The sequence below is a fragment of the Platalea leucorodia genome (assembly GCF_965183815.1).
Source record: "Platalea leucorodia genome assembly, chromosome: 1".
NCBI lineage: Eukaryota > Metazoa > Chordata > Aves > Pelecaniformes > Threskiornithidae > Platalea > Platalea leucorodia.
In genome coordinates this window covers 91,318,808-91,339,701 of record NC_138823.1, presented here as the reverse complement: position 1 = coordinate 91,339,701, position 20,894 = coordinate 91,318,808, and the positions used below count along the sequence as shown (strand labels likewise).

The window sequence follows — 20,894 nt, the reverse complement described above, 5'->3', positions numbered from 1 at the left end:
AGAAAAATCAGCGAATGAAATCTTTGAATGAAAATGGATTTCCAACAGTCTAGAAATTACAGTACAAATTATAAAGGCACCTACCTGGCAATAGGTTAGGCAATACTGATGATGAACATATTCATATCCACATTTCATATCAATACAACAAACATATGCAGGTAACACGAATCTCCAGATAGTCTGACAAATTTTCTGCTTCAGAGTTCTTTTTAATGTTATATAAAGGTATATATAACGAGGACAAAGAACATCCAAATATCTTTCTGGAGAATACTCTGAACTGCCATTCATTGAAAAACAAAACTAAAACAACCTCCCCCTCAAACAAATAAAACTCAACATTTATGAATTTTTAACTAATTTTCCAGCATAAAGCGCAAAATAGTCAGTTACCTGTTCCCAACACTGTGGTAAAAGCTCAGCTTCTACACGTGTTGGTCCAACGTGTCGGGCAAATGCCACACACCCAGTCAGTATCATCTGTCTGAAAACATAAATTTAAAGCTTTAGTCTGTTTATAAAGTGAAGTTCTATAATATATAGAATATATTAAGTTAGAAAAGAAGATGCTGTCAGGCAACAGGTAATTGTCCACAGTCAAAATTTCATACCATACACACTGACTTAAAGGCTAAATCTTAAATTGAAAGCCACTATTGTCCCTGCTCATTGCAGGGGGGCTTTGGACTAGATGACCTTTAAAGGTCCCTTCCAACCCAAACTATTCTATGGTTCTATCTTGCTTTCTATTTAATATGCCTTTTCCAGAAACTTGCAGATCCCAAACTCCATAAACCAGAGCCCTAGAATCTCTGATTTGGGAATCTCTGATTTCCTAATGTCCGAGATTGGGAATCTCTGACTAAATCCCTCATTTAATTCTTATTACCGAATACTATGATTCATCATGCAGTAAAAGGATCTAAATCACTTAATAATATCAGTATTTTAGTCAAATACACATATGGCTTTTGTTTAGCAGCATTTATGAGACTTAACGAACTTTGTTCAAAACAAGTAACTTAATTCTTTTACAACATGGTTTTGCAACATTCTAACATGCAAGTTACTGTCATCTCTCCCAAAACAATGGACTTTACTCTTGTCAGAAATCTTCTAAAGCCCATTATAAAAGGGAAGCAATTAACCAATCAGTACTATCTACGATCACCTGAGTCCTTTGTATTTATATTCTTGCATTTTTTAACTTTCCTCAAAGTTTGCAAGAAATCACTGTTCCATCAATTTCATAGGCACAGAGATACATTTAAAATTTCAATAAAATTGTACTTAATTGTCATTTGTGATATTTTAACTTTTATTTAACTCCTAAATATTTACTGCAGCTAACGGCATGCCCTTAAGGTTGAAAGGCAGAGATTCTGCTGGTTATTTCTTAACCAGTTATACAATATACTCTATCAAAAAAAAAGACTCATTCACTTTCAGAATGTTTTCAAGGAGAAATAGTCTATTAAAAAGATTTTTTTTCCCCCAGCATTCTTTAGGCCAACAATCAGAGCAAGCTCTTTGGTTTGTGGTTTCCCCCCCTCCCACGTACAGAGAACTAGACCTTTGATCAAGGTAAAAAGGTTGGGGGAAAACAAAAATGCAATGATTAGATAACACTCAAGACATCAACAGCTGATCTGTGATAGCAATATGGAGACAAAAGCCTGTGGTAATTCTGAATTCTACAACAAAACAGTTATTCAAATGCCTGTCTTTGGTTCTACACGCTGAACTGGGAACAGTATACTTTTAGAAGATATTAAAAAAGCAAATAGCAGAACACAGTAATCACTTGAAATCTTCTGCATTAGGAATGGGGAGAACGAAAATATATAGTATTTTTGAAAATCAAACCTTCTCAAAAAAGTTCCATGAAATCTCAAAATTAACTCAGATTTCTTTTTGCCTTGCCTATAAAGTAGGGAACTTTAAGATATTGCAAAAAAATTAAAAAATAATGTTTTAAATATTTTACTGTAACCACCTTCAAAGTATATGACAACAGTCAGTATTTCAGGGGAAGGAAAGGATGTAAAGATCTCAACAACAGGTCATTGATACAAAAAACGTTAACACTAAGCTGTTGCAAAATTGCAGTCTAGGCTAGACATGGGAAAAACTCCTTTCTGCTTATTGTCATAATGATCTCTCTTGTTAACAAGATGCTGGGAATGCTTTCCTCAAAGCGCTCTCTCCAGGTTACGCACTTAAGAGCACTTAGGCAGCAACATAAAGCAAAACAGTAGGATTCATCAGAGCAGTAGTTTGCTTCACCAGTACAGAAACCAAAGTGAAATTGAAAATCAGACTATAGGAACAAAGCAGAAATTAGAGTACAACACACATAATTTAACACTTCTTATTTCTTTCTAGAGGTTTTAGAAAGTGACTGTATGCACTGGTAAGCAATTCAATCTTGCATTACACAGTTCAAGGTTCTTTTGTCATTCCTAAAGGTTACATTACAAACTTACTAGAGGTTTCCTTAATAGGTCAGGAAGTTACGTGTGTTCTGTAACATGACCGATGAAAAATTATCCTAGAGAAACTAAGCTTAATGTATTTTAGCTTCTTTTCATGAAGAGTGCTGTTTCTAGGTACATTACTCGGAAATCTTCAGGAGTTCACATTTTGAACTATGTTTTAACCCTGTCCTAAAAGACTCCAACATTAATCTGACTTCTTCATGGCTCCTTAGCTTCGAAAACCAACACAATTATCCAAAAAGAAGTTCAAGTAAAGCTAACACAGATTTGTTCCTTTGCAGAAGAGAATTTGATAGACATTTTGAAAAGCTGAAGAGTACGTTGATAAGCAGAGCCTTGAGGATAAAAGTGGCCTTGTTAAATATAATGTTAGTGTACAAGACTATGGCAATATGCTATATCTGCATGCACCAAAAGCCTCTCATGTGGGCAAGAAGTAAAATTCAGGCTTTCCGCAAAATTGTTAACATACCTTACAAGGTCAAATATTTAAAGTAAAATACTTATTTTAATGGGTTCATTATCAGAAATGCAATGTCACATTTCAGTCTCTTGCATTTAACAAATTTAAAAAGTCAACTTGTTATCAAGTGCTACTTTAAAGTATAGCGTAGGCCTGTACAGTATAGCAGAAGGTAAACAAATAACATGAGATAATTAATACCATTGTTCTGGTGACTAAACCTGAATGTCTTTGCTTATTTCATATCACACAAGATTGCTAAAACATTATTTAAACTTATTCAGATTAAAAAAAAACTTGTATAATATACTTCCATACAAATATATAAGTATAAAAACCCGACTGAAATTCTGAATAAGTATTTTCTATCTAATTTGTGTTCAGAATCTCTTTTATTTGACGGAATTTTACTTATTCTTCAGTCACGTGCTACAGCACCTTTAAAACAGATTATGATTTTTATGTGTGTAAATATGTATTACGTATATGCATGTTTCGTCCTGGGGTTATGGCAGAATATTCTTCCCAAATTTCTGAAGAAAATTAGTTACTTTTAGATCTAAATCTCTAACTCACAACAAAGAATGAACAACTTCAAGGAAAAAGAAGCTTGGATTTTCTTCTTTCTTAGCTGCTGGAACAGACACACCTAACTGCAGCTTAACAGGCATATGAAAAATCTACTTGATGGGCCACCAATCCTGTGACAAATTAACTACAAGAGACTACAAACGAGATGTAACTTTCTTCCCCCCTCAACCACAAAACAGTTTTACCTTCTCAATCTGCATGGGACATTCAAAACATTTAGATAATGGCAGACCTTTCAGAAGCAGATTTCTAATGAATCTGAAGGAGAACAAGGACTGCATCTTTTTGTAATTTCAGTCAGCATGGTGCCACTGTGCTACAAGTTGCTTTTATTTATTTATGCATGTTTTTGTCTCCAAAGCCATCTCTTTCAATCCTACCTCATCTCTAAATTTTACCATGGGAACATTATGAAAGACACCAGAACACTTCAGTTTCAGAGAATCTTCAAAAGAAATGCTTTCCACCTATTTCATAGAGCCTATTTTGTCTGAAGACAGAATAGAGCAAGGACAGATACAGATGCTTTACAAAACATCTCTAATGAAAATAACGGAAGAGCTACAGATCAAATATGAAAAATCTTTCCACAGTTAGAGAAGGAAACATACCAGCTGGGGTACTGTCTTTCAACCTTAAGGATATTCTTATCAAGATCGGTACAAACAAAGTCAGATTTCCTGAGTTCTAAGGAAGAGCTAAATTTATAAAACAAAATAAAAGTATACTTTGTTTCTAAGTCTTAACCAAGTTAAAACAAAGCTCTTTACACCTGTCAGAATTAAATCACTGCTTCAGTCTTCTGAATTTTTTATTGCTACCATAGTACTGAACCATAAGTAGGAAGAGTACTATTTTCTCATGCTATTTTCCCCAACTAAACATGGTAGTTAACTTACAAACATATAGATGACTAAGATACAGTAAGACAGATGTTTAAAAAAGCTGTTTTGATTTCTATGTCAACCATTGCTAAGAATTATGATCTTAAAGCTCATTTTAACAAAGTGTTTCAGTTCATCTTTAAACAAAAAAGGAACTGAAATGTTACACTGCAGTTTACCAAGCACATTCTTACATTTCAGTAACTAGAAAGTGCAGGTCATGGAAATGGAAAGTCCCAAAGTCCATATAAATTTGTCAACACTATACCAGCAAAATATCAGATTAAGTGAAACTTGGTTAAAATCATCCAATAATATCCAGTTTCTATTAGTTCTGCTTCTTTGACAAAGAAAAAAAGTTCCTTCTTGTCCCGCAACACACAAACGCAAACACACCTTTGCTCATCATCTGGTCGTTTGATCAAATTGAACAGTATGTGTAGAAGCTGATCTCTCTCTTTGGGTTCAGGATGGAGGCAGGCTGTACACAGTATGAGTGGGATCAATTCCTAAAAAGTTGTGGGTAGGGGAAAACCAAACAAAGTAAAAATGCTTTGGGCATATATTCATTAATGGCAAAAGAAACTAAGAAGATAAGTCTAGCCACATAACATCAGAACAGTTAGAGAAGATGTTTTAGAGTCTTGATCTCTTATTAAGTGACCTGAAAAAAGTGAAGGTCTACAAAAGTTAGAATTATTTTCCTGCTAGGAAAGATCGGGGAGAACCAGCACACAAAATAAAAAGCTCCACAAAGATTACAATTAAAATATGCGGGTCACCTGTAACCAGAATTAGAGGACAATCATGGTTTAAATTGTCTTCACTACCCACTGAACTGAAGCAAGCTCCACAGACATCTATGGAACAAAGCTCCTAGGGAAAAAACTACTACTGATGCCATGGAGTTAAAGATTAAAATTTCCAATTAAGCATGCACACAGTTTTGTGCACAAGTCTGAATAAGCACTGAGAAACATACATTGGTAAAGGTGACTGCAGACAGATATCCTCAATTTTGTTGACCGAGAACTATATGACTTTTTAAAGGTTTGTTGTTGTTGTTTGTTTTTTTTTTTTTTTTCAATAAAGAGGCAATATCTGAAGCTGAATTTTCTTTTTAGAGCAATTCAATTCTCTAAAGGAACAAACTACCAAGAAAATGCTGTGTAAAACATTAACTGAAAGAAAATATAAGGCTGTTCACAATAGTGAAGACCTTCTCCTTTCTAAATATGCCTTCAAAGCTCATGGTATTCATTCCCAGAAGAAACAAATGTTTCTAAAACACGGACTGGAAGTCCCTTTCCTTGACCTTGTTGACGTGAGCCTTTACTCCAACCAAATTTGGAAGCCACACAATTTCTAGATTATTTAATATCTTATGGACAGAAACATCACACTGGGAGGTTGGGGCAAAAGAACAAGACAAACCTAGCTGTCTGCAGAGAAAACATGGGCAAGTAATCTGGAGGCTTCCTCTCCCACCTGCCGCATACTTTTGAGCCACTTTCAGCAGACAAACTTTTTGTGAATTAATAAGCTGTGACAAACAAGCAGATGACAGAGGGAAACACTTCTGAAGTTACTAGGAAACCTGGAAAAATCTATAGTTATTTGTAAGAACTTTGCAGGGAGGTGCCAATTTCTTCTTGTAGACATTCAAAGTGACCTGGTCATGATGCTCTTGAGAGTAAGCCTATTAAACAAGGTGGACATGTGGAAACAACATTAAAGATGCTCACTGCTCATCTTGTATTTTCCTAAACAGCAAGTGCTATGTTTATTTTAAACATAGAACAATACTCTAGTTTAGAGCACTGCGTAAGCTAGTCAACTCCTGATAAGCTTTTGTTTTCATTTTACAAGAATTCTACTCAGCATGCTATTTTTCCCCCCTGAAAATGACTGAGACACATCCTAAAATGTATTTTAACATTCTAGAAGATATTTTGGCAATATTTAATTCAATTATGGTACAGATTAGGGAATTGATGAGACAGAGCAATGAATGTGGACATATCCTACCCACCACTTAAAAAATCTGAAAGTACAGAAGGAGAAATGAGAAATAAATTTGAACAATTTGTACATTTCTATTCCTCAATATTTTAAACTGAGCCAGTTTTTGGGTTTGTTTTTACATAAGTGTAGCACAATGCAAAATAATGTGAATTGAAAACCTGTATTAAAGAAACTTCACAAATTACACTGCACGAAGTGCTAAATAACTGTCTTCACCTGGAGCTCCTTTCCCTCTAGAATTTGCATGTTAGCTTTTTATTTTTGTATACTTAACATTCAGCTTTTGCCAGTTTAAAGTTCTGAGAAGGCAGGGGCTTAATCTGTTTAACTTTTGGTTTTTGTTCTTTTTTTTTTTTTTTTAATTCACAGAAGCATTTTCTCTCTTGCAAACACTGTTTTAAGTCAAAAAGATTTGAAAAAGTATTATAAAAATAAAAAACCCCTGCCCCTCTAAATACCACTACTTATACATTAAGCTAAGACGTTTTAAAGAGGAAATCGGATTGCAATTTGTAGATACACAACATAATTACTTACTTCACCATAAAGAATTTAGGTCATGGAAGAAACCTTTAAATCAAGAAAACTCTGTGTTACTTTACTGAGATCTAACTTTCTGAAATCTACCCTAAGTTCACATTATCCAACTGCTCCTGCAATTATTCTTAAGTACTCCTTATAGAGAATATTTTAAAAAAGAATATATCCCATGAAAAGGGACATGTATTTTTTTTATGATCTGGAGTTTTTGTTTTATCTGTTGAAACCATCACACTGACTTCACTTCCATAGTATGTTTGAGTGCCTACTCAAAAATCTCAACTGCTCGCTCAGAACTACTGCTAGATTTCAAAACAGTGCCATGAGCTTTATTTTTAAAGCTTCTTTTCAAATTTAAGGAAGTTAACAAAGTTGTCTTTTTCCAGCTGAGTCTGTATGAAAGGAAAACACCCCCAAATATTCACCTAGATACTACTACCTTGTGTGTGAAAGGCTAATGAGTAATCTAACACCATTGACATGGGGCAGATACAAGGCTGGTTCTTTACCTTGCAGAAAGCTGGTTATTATAGCTGATGCAATTAGCTGTATTTTCTTGTCCATTGGTCACATTCTTTCATGCATACTATGGGAGGAGAGAGTGTTTTCTGCATCGTTGTATCAGTGCTTCTACAGTTCCTTCTATTAAGGGGAGTGGAGAAACAGTAAGAAGTCTTGAACAGTGTTTTATGTGCTCCCTATAGACTTAATGGACAGGAAGGTAAAACTGGAGGTGAAGGGGACTTTCTGTGGGACAAGAACAAAACTGCTCTCATAGATGGACAAAACAGGTCAAGCGAAGTCTCCCAAAGACTTAAAAGGAGACAGATTCTTCTCAGGATATTCACGATGATTGAGAAGAAAAAACAACCTACAGGCAGGTTTGAGCTCATTCCTTCCTGTTGCTAAGAGCCATGCCTTAGATGTAGACTTGTTTAATAAATCTCAGATTTTTCATTCTCAAAAACAGGAGAGAAGTGCTGTAGTAAGTGGTAATTTTCCAATAAGACACAATAATATTAGCATTTGGCTGTTTAAATTCAAGAGGAAAGTTCCTAACATGGTTATGGAGATTGTATATAATTATCAGTAATCAAGGAGAGGACTTCCAGTGCTATTTGAAACACACTGCCTTCCTTGGGAAGGAATACCACTTGTGCTGACAGTCAAAGCAAGAACATAAATTTTGAAAAACCCAACAAGCCTCCCTCTATTTAATTTGGGATCTTTCCTGAATGTCCTGTTCATCCCCAAGTCCCTCTTTTCTCTTTTGCCTCTGACTTAGGAAAACTGATTAGTTCATGTTGGTGTTAGTCAACAATACCAGGAGGAGTGGCTTTCAGAACTGCGATACTGCTTTCCTGTTAGATGCCAAGCAGATTGCATTATAACAGTCAGCACTTGCAACTTGATGAAATAAACCATCATGTGTCAGAGATCTCACCTCCGCTACTGAAAAGGCAAGTTCATATCTGAGGCAGTTGATATCTGTGAGCTACCCAGATGTAGAACAGAGGGAAAAAAAGTTATTTTGTTTTTACTGTGAGGCAAGCTATGTACAGGTGAATGACAAAGCTATGAAGCTGACCTAATGCATTGCGCAGGAGAACTGAAACGGCCTGTCTTCTCTCTGTTCTACTTCTGTGTAACTGTCCACCCAGCTCTCTCCAAAGAAAAACTCACATTTTTTTCACCATAGTACCTTTGGACAACTTCTACCTAACTTAGAGCAACATGTTCTGTTATCTTTGAACAGGACTCCCTATTTAAGCTGATTCAAGTTCTCAATAAAGGCAACATTTGCATGGGCATATGAAGCAGTTCTTCATTACGGTCAAAAGAAGGTGCCTTTTTAATGCTAACTGGTATCACCTCAGCTATAGGCAAAAACAGTTCCTCCTACATATCAGAAGTATTAAAACAAAATATTAAAGTTTGGGGTTTTTTTAAATGCATCCTAGAGCAAGCATTTGTCTATTTTGCTGACAATTTTCTTACAAGGTAGCAAGGAATTTTCTATCTGTGTTGTTGCCTTCATTATAATTTTTTTTGTTTAACATTCTGACAAAAGTCTTCTACATCTTAGTTTCTCTCACTAATTAGTGCCTTTTTGTTGGAGTGTTCATAAGCAAAATAATTATCTCAAAGAATAAATTTAATTAGCGTTAAGTGTCAAGACTGGTTACTTCAATAGCTTAGAATAGTCATCTTTTTTATTATTTCAAATATTAATGTATTAATATGGCAAACAGGTGACAATATAATACATAAACCAGGATAACATTATGATCGATTTTGTAAATGTGTTCCTTTTAATCTTCTCTAATAGTCACTGCTTACATTGTGAACCAATGTTATGTTAAAATTCTTCTGTAACTTAGCCTCTGACAACTGGTAAATAAAATAATCTTATCTGCAGCAACTGAAACAGCTGCAGGTACTACCAAACTACTGATACGGAGTCTCTTGTGCAAGAATGTATTTGAAGTTCAGAATTCATCCTTTTAGTTTTAAAATGAAAAAAATATTTAATCATAGGATTCATACATGATTCAGAACTTTGTGCTACTCATCTTATTATATATTAAAATTACAACTCTAATTACATTTCAGGGGATAAGACTATTCCAGGATCCAAATTAAGCCTCTCGTAGATCGCAAAGTGATGCTTTTACATAAGAATCAATGCAGAAGATATGGGTGTGAAAAAAACTTTGTACTTTTGTTTATATCTACTGTTTATTTGGAAACCTGCATATATAACTACTGTGACAAAACTAGTAGCTATTGGCAATTCAATTCATAAACATTAAATTCAACTCCTTCCATCCATGAATTACATCATGTTTAAAGACACGGTGTTGAAAGACATCAGCTTTCAGACTAGAGATGAAAAGGATACTCTATGAGACTGAGCTATTTCATTCTAAGAAAACTACACTAGGCCCTCATATCCAGAGAACTGAACTAAAGGACTTAAATTAAAAAACGGTTATGTCTCTCTCTTATGTGTGTGGCGGGCAACCCCACCTCCAAACAAAAAAGCCCCACAAATCAAAACCAACACCCCACATAAAGCAGAAGAGAACCAGCAAACAGGCTGTGGTCAACACTATCCCCTATTTTTCAGAAACACAATCTATAGAAGCCTACCACAATCTAAGTTTTACAGAGTAACATAAAGTATTCCAATTGTTCATTTAAATTTCTCTATTCTCCCCTATTCTGTGTCATTTAGAAGATCCCAGTCATTTAGAAGATACTGATGGCTGACAATTTTCATGCCCAGGATCTCATATACGTTTGTCCATATCCAACCAGAATAACATCTGCTTGACACAGACACTGGTAACAGCCACTTAAATACACTGCCAAGCTCTGACACAGCATTCTTTTACATTTTTTAACAAAGCCAATATTTTATGGCTTTTAAAGCGTAAGACTGAGATGAAAATCTGTAAAAAGACATTCAGCTCTCCCATGTTTTAAGAGACAGCTACCTGCAAAAAATGCCAGAGAATGAAAGTGCCTCGGTGATGTCTATGTGTAGTTACTACATGTTAATGCGAACAACTTTATATCTACAGCATTACTTTCTTCTAGCAGAGTTGAGAATGGCACCCATTCAGAGTTTGCAGAGTCAGCATTATCTTTGCTTCAACTTTACAAAGAAATAAAAGCAAAACTCTGTTCTTAACATATTGAACTCTATATAAATAACAGTTTCTCAGTATAAAAATTCAGTGGTGCACATTTAGTAAACCACTACTATCATGATTTTGCTAAGTTTGCATAACACAAATGAAAGTTACAGAAACTAACCCTGGAATATTAGGTGAGATGAAAGGTATAAATAATTAAGGAAATGTGTTTCTTGATTAAGAACAAGAGTAACAAGATCCTGATATTAAGCCACAAAGTTTACTCTGGCTCAAATTCTGCTAAAGGACTACATACTGCGGAGTGAGGAAGGTGTACATACAAACAAGGATACCCCTGTTACCTGACAAAAATATATTGATTTTTACATCTTATAAAGGGTGAGGAATCAGTATTGCACTGATTAATTATGGTAAACATTTTAGAAGATTGCTCTTCTCTAATTAGAGCTTAGCCAAAGGAATCTTTTTATGGTATACCTCTTGACAAATAGAGGGTGGCCGATTTTATTTTTTTTTAAATCTTAAATGCGTTTTAGTTTTAAGTGGAAGCAGATTGAGGAATTGAGGAAGCAGATTCCTATGCAGATGAAATTTTATGAACTCAGGCTGCTCATCTGCAAGAAGTGTTATCACAGACTGCATACCTAGCCAAAGGGTTTTTTTCTGAAGAATAGGTTTTTAGCATTTTGTTACTGTTTATTCCAATTACTATGTGGCTTGCAGCATGTCCTTTGTTTGTGAGTGCATTCACATACAAATCTAAACATTGACATACATGTTTTCAAGCAGTTAGGATAAACTAAGACACTTGGGATAAAAACAACATTAAATTTATATGTTGATACATGGAATTTTAATGACTACTAATTGCTTTCAGGCAACTATCCTATATTACGCATTATTTATTTTTACCCGATTGAACTGCTCTTCTAGAAACAACTAAAATGATCTCCTCAGCCACCCTACTCAATACTGTGTTTTTCCTTTAGTTTCATTGGAACCTAAACTGCAGACATTGAAGAACAATTAAAGCTGCACCAATACACAAAAATAACATAAATAATTTCAGAAATGCATCAGACATTCTGACACTGACTAGTCGCTCAGATGTCAACTGTAATATTTACTGGACGACTTATTACCAAGTCAGGCAGGCTGCTACTGACCTTAAGAGGGTAAAAAGCATTGGTGAAAGGGCTTCTGAACCTCTGGTAAAGGACAATACCTACTGAGAGATTGCCAGCCTCCACAAACCCAGTTTCTCCAAAGTGAAAATGTATAGCACAACATTTTCCGCTTAAGATTTTGCAATCAATTTCAACATGATGGATGCTTAAAGAACAAAGATAGGTACTTTAGGGAGTCATAACAAAATTATGTTTAATTCTCATGTCTAACACACTGACAGTGTGTTAGGTCTTAAGATCTAACTTAGATCTTAAATACTACCACTGTATCTTTTCAGAGCAGACTGGCGATCACTTTGCATTATAACCCAAACCTGTTACGTATCTTTCTCAAATTGGTGATCTGTTGGTATATTTTTACACCACTTCTCTGTAAAATTGTGCTAAGGCTTTCCCATGATAAGGTTAGTTTTGGACAAGACCCAAAGTTGTACCTTGTTGAAGAGAGCCTAGTTCTTAGGTTAGCTTTTCTTAATACTGATATGAATATATACTAACAGATGGTCTACCCAAGTTTTCCTTCAAATTCCACGACTACATCTGAAAGAACATTACAATAGTTATAGCAATGGGTGGTAACTGAGAAAAGCTATTTTTAAAGCAAATTTCAATTCTCAGAACATGAAGCATTCCATGCAATCCAGTTACACAATTCTCACTTGCGGCTTTTTCAATCAAATTGAAACAGATGATTCATTTAAGGCAAAAATACACGTAATCAAATGTATCTTCAACTGTAAAACAAAATAAGTAGGAAATAGCCTAAAAGATCACAAAAATATTAAAGGCATTACACAGATTATGCTACGAGCTGTGAAAAGAAGCCAAAATACCACATCCTGCCAAGCAGAGGGAAGGAAAGGAATAAATAAGAAATCAGAAATTAAGCACTGATCCAGGAACATTCACAGAATTATTCTGAAAGACTATTAACAGAACCATTTCCAGAGTACCCTGTTAACACCCCCACCCCCTCAGGAAAAAAAAAAAAACACCAAAAAAAACCCCAACGCTTTTATAAAGTTTGAGACTTTCAAAACATGATACATCTCAAACTCACCATGTCAACTGCTGATAATTATTTGTATGTTATAAAATTTTAGATTATAGGATCAGTACAAATTTCTTGAGGATTTTTCAAAGCCTTAAAATGAATTTATGCAAAACGCACTATTAAGTCTACCATACTGTAGGTCCCCTCAACAAGGACTAAAACTTACTCAACAAGCTATGCTACTTCAAACTCTTTATTTTGGTGTCAGCTATAAGGCTGTTGAATTTTTGTTTGACATATTTTCTTATTTTTATTTTTTACACATTTGATAATGTGCAATATTTACAAGAAAGCTATATAAAACCAGTCTTTATTTTCATCTTCAATCACAGCCTTCCTTTTCTACACTATATAGTATGAATGGTTATGCAAAACACCGTCTTCATTTACATTCAAAATAAACATTACATTTTCATAATTTTATTTAGCTTCATTTTAAATTTAAGGAAAACATATATGCAAGATTGCTAATTTTCTTATGAAGGGGTGTTTTTGATGAAACTTGGCTTGGCTGATACATGGAGCTTCTAGAAAAAGACAGTAAAATAAATTTTTTGTTGAAGTATGTAGTGCTGCAAAAGAACCTGAACATTAATCCTTATTAAAACTGATAGATAAAATAAACCATATTTAATGTTTGAACTTTTATCCTCTGCTTTTTATAACACACGTTAACCATGGTCTTCTCTAACAAGAACATTTGTGCTACCTCAAACAGATGGACCTACAGTAACAGTTAGTCTTGCTGAATGCTAATGGGTGCCTTAAGCAAAGGAAGAAATATTAGGATACCATGCAGGTTTACTGAACTCACCTGACAGAGGTGTAAAACCATTTTCTAGGAGCAGAGATGCATGCACAAAAGTAAGAACATGATTGCAAGTAACAGACTTTCATGAAATTAGACACAACATCTTCAAAATGAACAAGAAAACATCCTGGTAAAAATAAAAAGTAAAGTTTCAGGGTTCCTCACCTCTCGCTTTGCAAGCAGCACATTAGGAACAATATGAGGCAGGCAGCGTCCCAACATTAACATGACGCTTTTTTCACTGTCAGCAATCCGAGACACCTAGAAAACCAAGTTGTTTGTTTGTTTTTCTTAAATGAAGCACAGGAATAGAAAAATATTCTTTCAAAGGAATAATAAGAATTGCAGCAGGCTGATCACTTACCAGAAAATATTTAGTTTACTCACACACATTAAGTGCTAAGTTTTTGAGCTAGCAGTAACTTCAAATGCATCAATCCACTTGTAGAGACTCAAAACTTCCCAGTAATTACATATCTATCACTAGGTTTCCTATTTAAGCTAAAAATCTGAAAGCATATCTGTATTTCTTAAGTTTCATGCACATAAACTTATCTCTCCATATATGTTAGTAAGTCTTGCTTCAAAGCAATTATTGCTTGTTTGACTACTGCTGCCATGCAGAATAAAGGATCTTCTAGTTTATGTCAACTGGGAAATATACCTCTGATCCCAAACGGCTGTCTGCTGACATCCGACAGAAAGACAGTAGTGCTTGATGGAAAGCTGGTGACAATTTCCTAAAATATCGTCAAAAAGGAAGGGGGGGAAAAAAGCATAGATCAGAAACATAACTGAACAAGTCCTTTCACTCTGGTTTAACAGCTAGGTAAAATGACATTCAGAAAGCATGTTTTAAGTGAAGCATACTGCAGAAGTTTTTGTTTAAAATTATCTTTGACTTTTAGGGTGTTTAGTTTGTAGCAAGAAAAAAAGTGGGTGTCCTAATTAAGAAGTAACTTTTAGTTCCGAAAAATGTAATATCTTTCACACTGCTGCACAGACAAAAATAGGACTAAAACATGAAGAAAAGGAAGCTTTAGCAACACAAGAGGAAGCATACAATTATGCAAATGCAGGGGCAAGGCGGAAATCACAAGAAACAGTATTTTTGCTTAATGCTCTGATTCTGCACATTGCATAAAATCATTTGAGTATCAGTCACTTGCAAGTTTCAGGATTAAATAGAGATTGCTCAACTTCCACTTTGGGATCTAAACGTTGGATTCAGATGTATAGCGAGAACCTCAAAACTAACCTTAAATTGCTGCCTAATCCCTAATGTAGATGTGTATCTATGGATGTATTGCTTCATGGCCATGCACAGCACCAGCCAACACTGCCGAGCTATACTCAAAGCCTTAAGCATACACATAAAACCCTGATAAGAGTCTCAAAACAACCTTGTCTGAGGAGGATAATTTGGCAGAAATGTTCTCAGAAAACAATTACTGGACTGACCATCACATAAAAAAGGCAAGCATCAGCAGCATCCTATTATTCCCAGTAATGACAGCTCCCTCTGCCTTATCTGAGGCCTGTATTTAGATGCTAATCTAACACTGCCTCATCCACTGTGCTTAAAGAGGAAAAAGAACATTTCTCTTCCAAAACATGCACAGAAAGCATCTTACCCTATGTCATCATCTGCTGTCTGAATCTCCTAATGACACTATCTAAGCTTAAGGGAGGAGGCAATTCGTATTTCTTTTGTAGAAATTGATATCACCTTTCAACTCTCAAAAATGCTAATTTGTAAACCTCAGTGCACAAAAGCCTCCACACACACAATTATGTGCATGGACATATATATTATTATCTAACAGATTGAAACATCACACTATTTATAGTAAATCATCATTCACCTTTTCTAACCAAAAAAAGCACTTTAAGAACCTAAATTCCTACTTACAATTGTTTCAATTAATCCAGGAAGATATGGATAAATATACCAGAGTAGTTTTCCTCTTCTGACTATTTACAAAATATGATAAGTAAGAATTTATGCTTATTACTTAAAATGAAGTTTCTTTCTTGACAGTACAGGTTTTTAAAACATGTTTTAATGAAGTAAGTTTGTTTTAATTCCAAACAGCTTGGTTTTGTGCAAGGGTTCACTTTAAAAAAAGTTACTAAACAACTCAGATGGCAGCGAGTTGTAGAGACCTCTGTTTAAAAAATGTTAGTCCTTATTCTGTAAAAGTATTCTTGAATGACAGATTTACAGGCTCTACTCAAGGCTTTAAGGTTTATGTACCCTGGGAGAACAGGAGCAAGTGTTGCAAAGCAGCAGCTTAACACTAAGAGAGTGGCAAGGCCTTGGCCAGCCCTTTGCCCACACTGTCCTTCACCTCGGCGTTCGCTCCGCAGAATGTCAGATCAGTCCCCACTTGAAACCTTAATTAAAATCCTACATAAGGGCAAAGTTCTATCCCCATTTTGCAAAGACTGAAAACTAAGTATGACAATATGTCACTGAATTTCCCTATGGGTTAATTAACATCAAGCTCTGGGCAGCACGGATCCCATTATGATTGCTGGCTATATTTAGAGTCAAGAAAGCTTCTCCTTGGTGAGTCTAGTAAAATCCTTGATGGCTATGCTGGACAGAAATGATGACAGACCCAAGCTTCTTGCACACAAGTCAGTGTAAAGTCTTTTCAAGGGCCAACAGATGCCAGTAGTGAAGATGTTCAAATATAAGAAAGTATGATGAATACAAAAACCAAGTACTATTATTCTATTCCATATAGCCCTGGGACAAAACAGTCAATTTACTGAAAAAGTCAGGAGTGACTGCTATATATAGAAAACACCTTGTACTTGGTGCAAACTACCAAACACCTAAAATGAGTTGAATAAATACATGTGGTGCAGTCTATTTAAACTGCTGCTAGTGCCTTCTACTGCAATCTGTTAGACGAGGCACTTTTCCAATGATGGCCGTGTCCTCGGTTGCGGGCATGCACGCACAGCTGCTCTGAGTGCAGCCACACAAAGCAGGCTCACCCACTCTTCCATCCTCTCTTCCCATCTGGGCAAGATTTATGCCAAGAATCCACTCCCTAGCTGAAGTAGTAACAATCTTGCCTTTTAGGACAGAGTCTTAGTTTTTAATACTTCTTAAAACATTCTGAATAAATTGTAGTAACTGTCTTCCACAAATAACCACCCCTGGACCAAAAGAAATAAATATCCAGCACTTCTATTGTGCTTCTTCTCCCACAGATCTCAAAATACTTAACAAATAATATAATTCTTAATGGAAACATTTACTGTATTATTACAAACCAAGTGCATAATCCAGGAAGAAAATTTAGTGATACGGACAAAACTAGCTACATATTACACATGCATTACTTATTTCGGCAGTGAACTGCATTTGAGGGGACTTCTGAAGTTAACTCCATGTGGATTCAAGGCTTTATTCAACTACTTTTCAAATAAATCCACATGCAGTTATATTTAAAAGACCTGCGAGCAGCAAAACAAATTCTGTTTTTCTAGAGACTACTGTTATAAATCTCACTGGAGATACTCATAGTTCCTTCCTCACTCAGTGATCTCATCCTATTTTGATACCCATCCTCACTGTCCCCAAACCATCAATCTAATATTCATGCACTTAATGCCTCCCAGCACTCCCAATTACTCTGAGCAAAAAGAAACTTGCAATGAGCCACAGATGAAAGCAGGTAGACAAGTTTATAGCAATCAATGTATGACAGCTGTAAGTTTTGATTATTACATCGTCTGGATATGCAGCTACGATATGAAAGAAATAAAAAAAAAAAAATCTGGAAAGCTTAAATGGAACCACTGCAAATCTTCCAGAAAAATCTAAGCCAAGTTTTACTTTCCTGTTAAACACTAGTACATTCAACTAGTGAGAAAAAACTTGCAGTAGGACTCTATTCTGTATTCAGAAATCCGAAATCTTTCCTCCTGTTCAATTCTAAAGTTAAGATACCACTGAAAAAGTGCCCCTGCCCCTAGGACTCAGTGCAAGAAGTTCAGGAAATCCAGAGAAAACAGGATATTTAGGGTTTGCAAGAAAAGTTAATTACTAGTAGGGGTAGCAACTCTTTTTTTCTTCTTCTTCTTCTTCATCTCCCCCCCTGCAGCTTGTATTGATTTTCCATCTGCACAGAATACCACACATAGATTTCTACTTGGTATTTTCAGATGGAAGATAATTCTAGAAACATACTACTGTATCAACACCGGCAAAAGAACGCTAAGGAAACTGACAAAATACAAAGCAGAATGGCTAACGCTCCCCTAGGCGTAAGACCATCAGGTGAGCTGCTCGGGCATCTTTGTCCACAATGGTAATTTCAGAAGTTGTACACATCCTCATTAAGTTTGTGGTCCATGTTACTCCTGATGGCTACACAGTGGTTTATCTATTACTTAATGAACATGTTACTTCCCCTCTTCACTGTAATGCTTAAAAAGACTGTGTAGATTGGAGAGGTTTTCTCAAGAACACTCAGACACAAACTCAGTCTCCATGTAATAACACAACATGAATACCCTATTTTAATTAAAAGAATCATAGTTACCCAGTGAAGACTTGCCCCAAATTCAAAACTCAAAAAGCAGAATGTCATAGGATACTCTTTCTGTTTATTAAAAAAAAAAACCAAACCAAAAAAACCAAAAAAACAAAAAACCCATACAGCTCTCTTAGATACTCTAAGAGAGTTATACACATCTACATGGAAAAAGTAAAAAATTTCCCAGCCACTCTTCAAGCAGAACAGAAGAGATTTCACCATGAAATTAAAATTTAAAAGAGAATGGAAATACCCTGTCTTCCCACTCACCATTTTGATTTTAGCTATTTTTGTTGCAAGGAACAGGACTGGTTTTAGAAATAAGTAGGAGGTGAAAAGAAACCCTTAAACTTAATACTAAAAATGTAGGTTTGTCAAAGGTACTCCTTCCGAAAAAGATTAGGAACAATATGAAAATATCAGCACTGTACCCCAAAGGTATGTTAAATCTTTTATTTGCATTCAAAACACAAATGATCTATGAATTCTGCAGAATTTTACTGTTAGAAAAAGATCTATCCACTTTGCAAGAATTTTTAATTAAAGCATTCCAGTTTAAAACTTATCACTAACCTATTAGGTTTATCGAAGTGGACTGCAGCTTTAGTTGATGGAGCACAAGAGGACAGTTTCTCTGTTCCTTTACAGGGCACAGAATTTAGCGTATCATCTTTAGAAGTCCTTGAATCCACGTCGGTTGATAAAGAAAGGCTTGTTTCCTCAGTGTTTCCATGTTTATTGTCATTCTCAGAGCTCTTGATATCCAAGTACCGTCCATTGTCCTCTGAGACTGCGAGAGGCACTTGTTTTAAAGAAGGATGGGGAGCTACACCATAAACTGTTGACACAGCAAAGTTTTCATTCTTGAGAAAATCTATTTCACTAAAAAAGGAAAAGCAAAGTATGAAATATTTTTGTAGCTTTCACAAGAAGGTTGTTGGAATCACAAGACTGAAGCACAGAAATAAGGACAACATACTGAAGAGCTCCCTCGTCAACTCCAGTATGTTCAAAAATTCCTTTAATAGAAATAACTTATATCACACAAGCTGCTCAAATGAGCACTGGTTTAACGGAGTTCTTTAGTCAATAATTAGCAGTAGGAAAAATGTTGCACTCGGAGTGAGTGAATCAATGAAATAAGTGAGTAACAATAGTATTATCTGCTTCTGGCTGAAATCTGAGCACCAAGATGCAAATTGTCACGAGACAGAACTCTATCTGGGATGCAAAACTTAAAATACTACAGTGGTGAATTAACATATACTATCCCACCTGGCTTTGAAATGGTAACTATGCAAGTCAATAAAGCCACTTAAAAATTATGCACTTGCCCATATGTTGTATTGGTGCATCTCTTAAGAGGAATGATACCTTATAGCTTACAGAATCACATGTTTTGACCAAACTTTTAAAGTCTCTTTTTTTGTTGTTGTTAAAGATACTGTAATTTCTACTAGTCTTGCTCTGTAGAAAGAAAAACTGTGGTGAAATACATTATTAAAGCAAGCATCTTTCTAACAGTGTTACACCATAGTACTAAGGAGTGAAATAAAGCTGACTGAAGAGAAAACCTACACAAAACACATCAGAACTGATTCTATTTTCAAAGAAGTAAATTAAGAAGTTGCACTGAAAAGAACAAAACTGATTACAAAATTATGTAGGTAATCAAAGGGAAATAGTCAGTTTGAAGTCTCTTTTTCTAAATCACATACCATGTATTAAAAAGGAAAGACTGCCCTGCTCTGAAGAACTCCTAGTAATTTTCTAAGTGTAAGTTGTATGTTTTCATATATGTGCTAGAAAAACATTGAGAAGTTATTCCAACATTTATCAGCAGTCGAGCAGATTGATAAGTACATACCTCTCAAGTCTTTGGATTTGTTCCATCAAAGACCATTTCTCACTGTTTAACACACTAATTTGATCTTCTAATTTTTGCACTATTAAACATTGCTAAATACAAGATAGAAATAAAAGAGTTTAGTACAATAAAGTTAAGTAGTACTGCAAACAGCTGAAACATTTCTTCTGTACAATCTCTTACTTCTATTGACTGCGGTGTTGTTTCAAACACAGGGACGCTCCCAAGTATAGGAGTAGCAGCCTCTAACTCATCGTCGTCTACACCAACTGATACATCCACCACATCTCTCGCAGTAACATGATGGTTTCCAAAGTCACGATAGAGTTGTAACAGGTCAGGAGGTTTCGGAATGTTCAATCCTACATCATCCCAAAGTTCAAAATCCTTCAAAGGAATAAGAGAAACTAAAGCATACAATACACTTCCTTTTATTTTCGTTTCTCTTCCTCATTTGACTGCAGGTCATACAACAGCGAAATAATCATGTCAAGATTGCACTGTAGCAAAGGAGAAGGAAGCTTAAAACAGATAGCAAGAAATAAAAGTAGAAAAAGGATCCATTTCATGACCCAAAGCAGTTTCACCCTAAAGGTGTCATGTACTAAAGAGAGCATTTTCCAAAAAAGATCACAGCTTCTTTTTTTTCTAGGACGTGAACACATTTTAGAATCAGATATAACGTTGATCAAATTCTAGCAGAAGTCAGTGCAGTTGATAAAAGGCTTTCTACTGATGGGGGTAGCATTT

The 20,894-nt window shown here is 35.3% G+C and overlaps 1 protein-coding gene across 7 annotated transcripts in view; it reads right to left on the bottom strand.

Annotated features, from left to right (window-relative positions):
• RELCH (RAB11 binding and LisH domain, coiled-coil and HEAT repeat containing) overlaps window positions 1-20,894 on the bottom strand; it is an 85,324-nt gene that overhangs the window by 36,187 nt on the left and 28,243 nt on the right. For 6 of the 7 annotated variants that reach the window (XM_082328485.1, XM_082328486.1, XM_082328487.1 and 3 more), the window contains exons 6-12: window positions 20,328-20,531; window positions 20,145-20,236; window positions 18,851-19,159; window positions 14,383-14,458; window positions 13,884-13,979; window positions 4,836-4,948; window positions 397-487 (exon numbers count right to left, since the gene is read on the bottom strand). In XM_082328485.1, the coding sequence (XP_082184611.1) occupies window positions 397-487; window positions 4,836-4,948; window positions 13,884-13,979; window positions 14,383-14,458; window positions 18,851-19,159; window positions 20,145-20,236; window positions 20,328-20,531 (981 nt within the window). Of the gene's footprint in view, window positions 1-396; window positions 488-4,835; window positions 4,949-13,883; window positions 13,980-14,382; window positions 14,459-18,850; window positions 19,160-20,144; window positions 20,237-20,327; window positions 20,532-20,894 lie in introns of those variants that run through there. The other variant, XM_082328490.1, reaches the window with a different exon arrangement.